The sequence below is a fragment of the Lynx canadensis genome, chromosome E1 (genome assembly GCF_007474595.2).
Source record: "Lynx canadensis isolate LIC74 chromosome E1, mLynCan4.pri.v2, whole genome shotgun sequence".
NCBI lineage: Eukaryota > Metazoa > Chordata > Mammalia > Carnivora > Felidae > Lynx > Lynx canadensis.
Window position 1 is genome coordinate 55420884 of NC_044316.2, and position 9357 is coordinate 55430240.

The following is a 9357-nucleotide window of genomic DNA, read 5'->3' on the forward strand; positions in this document are numbered from 1 at the left end:
TTAATTTCTCTACATCCCCACCAACACTTATTATTTCTTGTATTGATTATAGCCACCCTAGTGGTTGTGAAGTGGTATCTAACTGTAGCTTTGATTTGCATTTCCCTAATGGCTAATGATGCTGTTTTCATGTGCTTATTTTCCATTTATGTATCTTTTTTTGGAGGAATGTCTATCAAGACCTTTGTTCCTTTTTTAAGGTTTGTCTTTTTCTTTTTTTCTTAATTTTTTTTAATGTTTTATTTATTTTTGAGAGAGAGACAGAGCATGAGCAGGGGAGGGGCAGGGGAGAGGGAGACAGAATCCACAAAGCAGGCTCCAGGCTCTGAGCTGTCAGCACAGAGCCTGACATGGGGCTTGAACTCACAAACCGCGAGATCATGACCTGAGCCAAAGTCAGAATGCTTAACCAACTGAGCCACCCAGGCGTCCCAGGTTCTTTTTCTTATTGAATTGTACAAGTTCTTTATATATTCTTGATACAAATCCCTTAACATACATATGAATTGCAAATATTTTCTCCCATTCTGTGACTTGTGTCTTCATTCTATGATCCATTCTGAGTTAATTTTTGGTGATGTAAGAAAGAGTTTAAGTTTATTGTTACTATTATTTTTTGCTTGTCATTATCCAAATGTCCCAGCACCATTTGTTGAAAAAAACTATTCTTTTCCTGTTGGTAAGTCTTGGTACTTTTGTCAAAATCAACTGACCATGAACATAAGGTTTTATTTCTGCCTTAAAATTCTGTTCCATTGATCTATATGACTTTTGTTGTGCCAATACCACACTGTGGTTTTATGGTAATTTTTTAAATTGGGTAGTGCAAGTCCTTTAACTTTGTTAGTCTCTTTCTTTCTCTTTCTCTCTTTCTCTCTCTCTCTCCCTCCCTCCCTCCCTTCCTCTCTTCCTCCCTTCCTTTTTTTAAGATTTTTCAGGGCACCTGGGTGGCTCAGTTGGTTGAGCATCCAACTCTTGATTTTGGCTCAGGTCATGATCCCAGAGTCATGGGATCGAGCCCTGCATCAGGCTCTGTGCTGAGTGTAGAGTCTACTTAAGACTCTATGTCTCCCTCTGTCTCTGCCCCTACTCCACTCGTGCTTGGCCTCCCTCTATCTCTCTCTCAAAAAGAAATGTTAAATAAAAAAAATTAAAAAGAGAAAAAGAATCAGTTGGTCAATTTCTTTAGAAAAAGTTTGTTGGGATTTTGACTAAATTTTTAGATCAATTTGGAGAATATTGGCATCTTGACAATACTGAGTTTTCCAACATGAAGTGTTTAATTACTTAGATCTTTTAAAACTTCTTTAGTTAAAGCATCAATCTCGGTAACATTGTAGAATTTTCAGTGTACAACTTTTACACTTTTTTTTTAAAGTTTATTTATTTATTTTGAGCCACAGTGTGTGCAAAAGCGTGCAAGAGTGAGCAGGGGAGGGGCAGAGAGGGAGAGAGAATTCCAAGCAAGCTCTGCGCTGCCAGCACAGAGCCTGAACCAGGGCTCAAACTCACGAAACCCTGAGATTATAACCTGAACCAAAACCAAGAGTCAGACACTTAACTGAATGAGCCACCCAGAAACTCGAGGATGAATTGCTTTCTTTCTTTCTTTAAAAAAAAAAAAAAAAAATTTTTTTTAAATGTTTATTTATTTTTGAGAGAGAGACAGAGTGCAAGATGGGCAGAGGCAGAGAGAGAGGCACAGAATCTAAAGCAGGCTCCAGGCTCTAAGCTGTCAGCACAGAGCCTGATGCTGGGCTCAAACCCACGAACCACAAGATCATGACCTGAGCCAAAATCCGACACTCAACCAACTGAGCCAGCCAGGTGCCCCAGCTTTCTTAATTTCATTTTCAGATTATTCCTTGTGTGTAAAAATGCAATTGATTTTTATATATTGATCTTGTATGTGCAATCTTCCTAACTCATTTATTGATTGTAGTAGTTTTGTGTGTGTGTGTGGAATCCTTGGTACTTTCTCATACAGGATCGTGTCACCTGTGAACAGAGTTTTACTTCTTCCTTTACATTCTGGGTGCCTTAAAAAAATTTTTTTTAATATGTACGTGTGTTTATTTTGCCGTACTAGTCCGAATCTCCAATCAACACTAAATGACAAAAGCAGACATCCTTGCCTTGTTCCTGATCTTAGCAGGAAAGCATTCTGTATTTCATCATTAAGTATGATATGAGCTGTGGGCTTTTCAGAGATGCCCTTTATCAAATTGAGGAAGTTCCCTTCTATTCCCAGTTGGCTGAGTGTTCCTCATCTTGAAAAGGTTGAATTTGTCGTGTTTTATCTCCATTTATTGAAATAATCATGTAGTTTTTATTTTTTATTCTACTAATGTGATATATTAACATTAACTGATTTTCAGATATTAAACTAACCCTGCATTCCTGGGATATACCCCACTTGGTGACGGTAGTCTGTATTCTTACTTACCTCTGTATGCCTGCATTCCACCTCTGACACTAGATTATAAGCACTGAAATTCTGGAAGAAGCGTAATTTTTAAATAATGATTTCTAAAGGTTATAAATTTTAGATTTTTTTTTTAAATAGGTTTTGGGGCACCTGGGTGGCTCAGTCAGTTAAGCCTCCAACTCTGAGTTTTCAGAGGCTTGGTTTCGGGTCAGGTCATGATCTTGCAGTCTGTGAGTTCGAGCCACATCTGCACTGTCAGCACAGAGCCTGCTTGGGATTCTCTCTCTCTTCTTCTCTTTGACCCTTCCCTGCTCATGCTCACTCTCACTCTCTCTCTGAAAAGAAATAAATAAAGAAAATTTTTTTTAAAAAAGAGGTTTTCACAGCACAAGTACTCTTTCATCAACTAAAACCTCGAGCTTAGCACCTACTTCACAAGAATAATTAGTTAAAATAGGAAGCCACTATAGTTGTAAATTTTGTGTGTCTTGGCTGGGCTGTCATGCCCAGCTGTTTATCCAAACGTTAACCTAGATGTTGCTGTGATGGTATTTTGTAGATGTAATTAACATTTACAATTAGTTGACTTTAAAGAAAAGAAATTACCTTGATAATGTGGATGGGCCTCATCCAATCAGTGGAGGACTGTAAGAGCAAAAACCCAAAAACCGAGGTTCCCCAGAGAAGAAGGAATTCTGTCTTAAGACTGAAAGAGAAATCCTGCCGGAGTTTCCAGTCTGCTAGCTTGCTCTACAGATTTCAGACTCATGACTACATCAATTCCTGTCTGTTTCCAGCTCGCTGGCGGGCCTTATAAATTTTAGACTTGCCAGCTCCCACAATCACAGAAGACAATTCCTTAAAATAAAAAGTAAACATAAAAAAATAAATCTTTTCATTTTAAGGAACATACATAAATTTTTTAAATATACATAGATCTCCTATTGGTTCCGTTTCTTTGGAGAATCCTGACTGATACTGCCACCAAACAGCTTGTGTTGTTAATACTCCCTTCTGTGACCCATATCATGAATGACAAAGTTGATTTGAGAGCTATCCTGATGCTTGCCAAAGGAATCAAAATCACTGAGCACAAGGATCAGAATCTATATACTGGTGCACAGTACAATGCATGATACACAGCAGGTGCTCAGTAAAGGTACATAAATGGTAATAAACAGAAAGAGAAAACATGCTAAAGAACAAAAGGATACAACCACCATCATATAAGGAAATCAAAGGCCCTAAATCTTAGAACAAAATCAAGAAGTAAAAGAAATCGGTCTGCTTTTAATGAAGTATCAATAAAACAAAAACACTGGAGGTTTCAGGGGCACCTGGGTGGCTCAACTGAGGGTCTGTCTGACTCTTGATTTCAGCTCAGGTCATGATCCTACAGTCGGGGGATTCTCTCCATCTTTCCCTCTGCCCCTCTCTCATACTCTTTCTCTCTGTCTCTCAAATAAAAAATAGAAAATTTAAAAAATTAACAATAAATACTGGAGGTTTCAAGAGGAAAATCACTACATTTTAAGTGTTTGAAAAATAATGCTGGCATTTGAACTCTTGACCTTGATGGTCATCATTAAATGGAGGAACGTTTAGGTTTTTTATGGTATTCAGTGTATTTACTATGAATTTCAGATTACTTTCTTTTTTTAATGTTTATTGCGGGGGAGGAGCAAAGAGAGAGAGAGCCTATCAGAAGTGGCCTCTGTCCTGACAGAGTTCATGACCTGAGCTAAAGTCAGTTGCTTAATCGACTGAGCCACCAGGCACCCCAAGGAACTTACTTGATTTTAAAGTTATCAAACTGTCCCAGAACTGAACAATTCTTTATTTTGTAGTGAGTTACAGATTTTAAATTCCTTGGCTTCGAAACTAATATTAAATTGATGTTCCTAAAAACTAAGAGAAATTGTTATAACTATTTCACAAACAAGAGACGTTATCCATGCTTAAAAAACTGCTCTTGGGGGGCGCCTGGGGGGCGCAGTCGGTTAAGCGTCCGACTTCAGCCAGGTCACGATCTCGCGGTCCGTGAGTCCGAGCCCCGCGTCAGGCTCTGGGCTGATGGCTCGGAGCCTGGAGCCTGTTTCAGATTCTGTTTCTCCCTCTCTCTGCCCCTCCCCCGTTCATGCTCTGTCTCTCTCTGTCCCAAAAATAAATAAACGTTGAAAAAAAAAAAAAAAACTGCTCTTGGGGCACCTGCGTGGCTCAGTCGGTTGAGCATCTGACTTGATTTTGGCTGAGGTCGGGATCACAGGGTTGTGGGACTGAGCGTTGCTTCTGGTTCCACACTCAGTGTGGAGCCTGCTTGGGATTCTCTCTCTCTCTCTCTCTCTCTCTCTGCCTCTCCCCTGCCCACACTTGCATGCTCTCTCTCTAGCTCAAAATAAATAAACATTTAAAAAATAAAATCTTTGGGGTGTCTGGGTGGCTCGGTTGGTTAAGCATCTGACTTTGGCTCAGGTCACGATTTCATGGTTTATGGGTTCAAGCCCCACATCCAGCCCTGCGCTGACAGCAAGCAGTCTGGAGCCTGCTTCAGATTCTGTGTCTTCCTCTCTCTCTCTGCTCCTCCCCCTCTTGTGCTCTTTCTTTCCAAAATAAATAAATAAACAAACATTAAAAATGTATACAAAATAAATAATAAATAAAATCTCTACAAAAAAAAGGTTTTAAAAAAAAGGTGCAGAACAGCCTAAATAGCATGTTATGCTTGTATTCGCACAAGAAACTGGAAGAATTCCAAAGAAACCAAAAGTGGTTACACAGGGATGGGAGGAGGTGTATGGGGAGAAACTGGGTGATGAACAGAGCAGTGAGAACAAGACTTTCACTTTATGGCTTTTCATTCTTTTAAACTTTGAATCATGTAACTTAGATTACTTATTCAAAAAATAAATAATTATAAAACAATTTAGGCTATCTCTAAAAAAAGAAGCCTAATTTTTTAAAGAAACTTCAGTTTCAACATGAAATCAGTTGTTTTCAGTAATTTCTAAAAAAATTTTTTAGGGGCGCCTAGGTGCCTCAGTTGGTTAAGCGACCGACTTCGGCTCGGGTCATGATCTCGCAATTTGTGAGTTCAAGCCCCGCGTCGGGCTCTGTGCTGACAGCTCAGAGCCTGGAGCCTACTTCAGATTCTGTGTTTCCCCCTCTCTCTACCCTTCCCCTGCTCACGTTCTACGTCTGTCTCTCAATAATAAACGCTAAAAAAATATTTTTTTAAATTATTTTAATATTTACTTTTGAGACAGAGAGCGAGAGACACAGAGCACAAGGGGAGGGGGGGGGGGCAGAGAGAGGGAGACACAGAATCTGAAGCAGCTCCAGGCTCTGAGCTGTCAGCACAGAGCCCAACGCGGGGCTCGAACCCACAATCATGACCTGCGCTGAAGTCAGATGCTTAACCGACTGAGCCGCCCAAGCGCCCCTGTTCTCAGTAATTTCTAAATGTTTCCATTTCAGTGAGCATACAAAACTAAGGGGTTCCTCTAAAGACACAAACAAAAGAAAGCAATTTCTGCCAGGCACTGTAACTATCATCACAGGGCCAGATGACAGAGTTGCTTTCTGAAACTCTTCCACGGGCAGCAGAGTCTGAGACTTTCCAGGGAGTCAGGGCACGGTCTCAGTTTAGCTGGTCACCTGGAGAAAGCTGACTCTGTTATCTGCTTTGTCCTACTATCAGTACTGAAGATAAGAAGGCTTAAAATCAACCCAGTCTGATTCCTCAACAAGGACGGGCCTTTGAGTTCTGTTTCAGTCCTGATGCAGAGCAGCCTCCTTTCCACAAGTCAATTCCTTTGCGAAAGGCAGAGGCTGATGGCTTAGAAAGAAGTGCCCTAGGGGCGCCTGGGTGGCTCAGTTGGTTAAGCGCTTCGGCTCAGGTCATTATCTCGCGGTCTGTGGGTTCGAGCCCCGCGTCAGGCTCTGTGCTGACAGCTCAGAGCCTGGAGCCTGTTTCAGATTCTATGTCTCCCTCTTCCTCTGACCCTCCCCTGTTCATGCTCTCTCTCTCTCTGTCTCAAAAATAAATAAATGTTAAAAAAAATTAAAAAAAAAAAAAAAAAAAAAAAAAGAAAGAAGTGCCCTAACTTGATGGGTGCCCTGGCCAGACTAATTTACGTCTCTGGACTTCCACTTTCTTACCACCGACATGAGTGGGTCTTGGGCCAAATTCTCTCAAAGGTCCCTTTCAGGTCTACAATACTATCATCCCCATAAAGAGCCAAGTCGGTTTAAAGATCAGATGAAGGAAGGGGCGCCTGGGTGGCTCAGTCGGTTAAGCGGCCGACTTCGGCTCAGGTCATGATCTTGCGGTCAGTGAGTTCGGGCCCCGCGTCGGGCTCTGTGCTGACAGCTCAGAGCCTGGAGCCTGTTTCGGATTCTGTGTCTCCCTCTCTCTGACCCTCCCCCTTTCATGCTCTGTCTCTGTCTCAAGAATAAATAAACGTTAAAAAATTAAAAAATAAAATAAAGATCAGATGAAGGGTGGGAAATGTCTCCAGACTAGAGCATATATGCAAGTTCATGGAAATTCTCAAGTACACAAAGATGTGCTGGCTGGGACATGAATGTTCTGGTTCTTATCTTCTGTGTTTTATCTTCAACACAAATAATTTGGCCCTTTTGCTGTAAAGATTTCTCACATATAGAACTTCCAATTAGAAATGAGCTACGACTACTTAGCACTTTTAAAAGACTGGTGGAGTGGAGAGGATTATTTCAGACTGTCAGCACAAAGTGTGTTGCATAAGGAAAGTTTTAGTTTGGGGATACCTAGGTGGCTCAACTGGCTGAGGGCCTGACCTCGGCTCAGGCCATGATCTCCCAGTTCGTGAGATCGAGTCCCGTCCCGAGACGGGCTCTTCACTGACAATGTGGAGCCTGCTTGGGATTCTCTCTCTGCTCCTCCCCCAGCCTCTCTCTCTAAATAAATAAATAGACTTAATAAACAAATCTTTTTAAAAAGTTTTAGTCTGGTCCATTTTCCTTTTATGATCATCACCCAAGGCTCATACTTGTATTAATATCCTTTGGGGAACCGCCTTCTAGAGATTTACCCATGCTAATTCCCACACGTGAAGGGAGGGTGAATCCTCTTCTGAGACTGCAAACTCTACTGAAAACTCCAAGCTCAGCAAAATATGTTCCATACTCCGATCAATAAAAGCTAAGTGATTTCAGGGGGGAAAAAATCCCCCACAAATACTTGTGCATATTTCTGTCCATTAAAAAGCAAAGTGCACGCTTCTATGGGCATTTTTTCATACAGTCCTAATTAGCTAGGGTTTTACTAAAACACTAGAGATCCCGCAGCTTTATCTTAGACTGTTCTAAAACGGCTCTTAATCGTATTCAGCAAGGATTCATTCTTTGGCACAGCAGCAGCAAGAAACAGCGCTGGCAGACAGTCCGCAGGGCGCAGGTTCATTGTCTGGTCCCTGCTTCCACCTGGCACACACTGGACACACTGCTGAGAAACCAGCTCATCTCATTAGCATGTCTTTACCCTGAGGCTCCCATCCTGACACCTCTCCAAGATGGCCCAAATCCTCATTAGGTCCCAGGCCAAAGAGAAGATGGTAGCCATCCGTCCCCCAGAAGTCTTGGGAAAAAGCAATGAAAAGTCACGAGCAAAGAGGTCATGCAGCAAGCAGTTCAGAACTGGCCGGTGCTCAATCCACTTGGGACCCTCTCCCCCTCCCTGGCAAAACCCTCGTCCACCTCCAACGCTTAGGCCACAACCCAGGGGCTGCAGACATCGCTCTTTTCAATGATTCTGACCACACACATAGTAACTTCCAGACATTCTAAATGCCTGTGCCCTGTCCCCTAGCTCTCCCCGTTCCAAAAGCCAGGCCTGCCGCTACTCCGGCAAAGGGACAACCCGGGTGACTCTGATACTCAGATGCCCAAACATTTCTGTGAAACACTTCTTTCTGCTTCTGACAGCTTCCTGAAAAGCGCCAGCCTGCAAACGCATTCTGGGCCTCCATCCTCCCGCAGGCAATGGAAGCTTTCCGCCCCCCCCCCCCGCCCCCCCGGCCACTCCACCCCTCCCCGAGAAACCTACTTCAAACCTGGCGTCCGCGCCTCCCTCTCCAGAGGCCTGGATGCGCGGCCCCCGGCCCTCCGCCCCCGTTTCGGACGCCAGGCCCGCCTCACCTAGCCCTCAGCACCCCCCGGCGGAAAGGGCGCACCGGGCGCCAAGAAGGGCCCCGCGGGCACCCCGCCCCTCCGGAGCCGCAGTCCCCGCCGCTCGCGTCGCTGTCACCGGGCAGACGGCCTGCAGGCCGCTCGCGTCCTCGGGCGGCGGGCCGGCCGGCCACCGCGGCTACCCCGCCAACGGCCCCGCCGCACCGGCCCGCAGACCTCCCCACCCCCCGGCCCCGGGGCGCGCCCAGCCCGCGCCCGCCGGCCCTCACCGGACTTGGGCGGGTAGCGGTACACGGAATTGGACGGGATGTCCACCTCCTCCACGCCCGCGTGCTGCCGGCTCGTCAGGGCCCCCATGGCGCTGCGCCCGCGCCGCCCTCTCGCCTCACCGCGGCCGCTCGCCCCGCGCGCGGTGCGGGGGTCGGCTGTCCGCCGCAGCCGGCTCCGCCTCGGCGCTGCGGCTCTGGCGGCGGGGAGCCCCCGGCGCGCCGCGCACCATCCTCCGCCGGGCCCCGCGGCGGCGCCTCTGCCGAGGGGGGTCTGCGCGCTGGGCCGGGGGCGCAGCCGCCGCCGCAGCCGCCGCCTCGGGCCGCGTGATGTCAGCGGCAGCTGGAGCAGGGGGCCCGAGGCGGCGGCCGCGGCCAATGGCGGGGCGGGGCGGGACGGGGCGGGGCGGGGCGGCGGCGGCGCGCCAGCCAATGGGCGGGGGGATGCGGCGCGAGCGGCTGCCATCCGGGCGCGGGGAGACGGCCGGGGGCTCG

At 45.9% G+C, this 9357-nt stretch overlaps 1 protein-coding gene across 3 annotated transcripts in view; it reads right to left on the minus strand.

Annotated features, from left to right (window-relative positions):
• RNF157 (ring finger protein 157) overlaps positions 1-9031 on the minus strand; it is an 82921-nt gene extending 73890 nt beyond the window's left edge. Inside the window, exon 1 of one of the 3 annotated variants that reach the window (XM_030296722.1) lies at positions 8866-9015. In XM_030296722.1, the coding sequence (XP_030152582.1) occupies positions 8866-8953 (88 nt within the window). In that variant the 5' untranslated portion in view covers positions 8954-9015. Of the gene's footprint in view, positions 1-8865 lie in introns of all 3 variants that reach the window. The other 2 variants (XM_030296723.1, XM_030296724.1) reach the window with 2 other exon arrangements.
• Between the last annotated feature and the right edge of the window lie 326 nt (positions 9032-9357).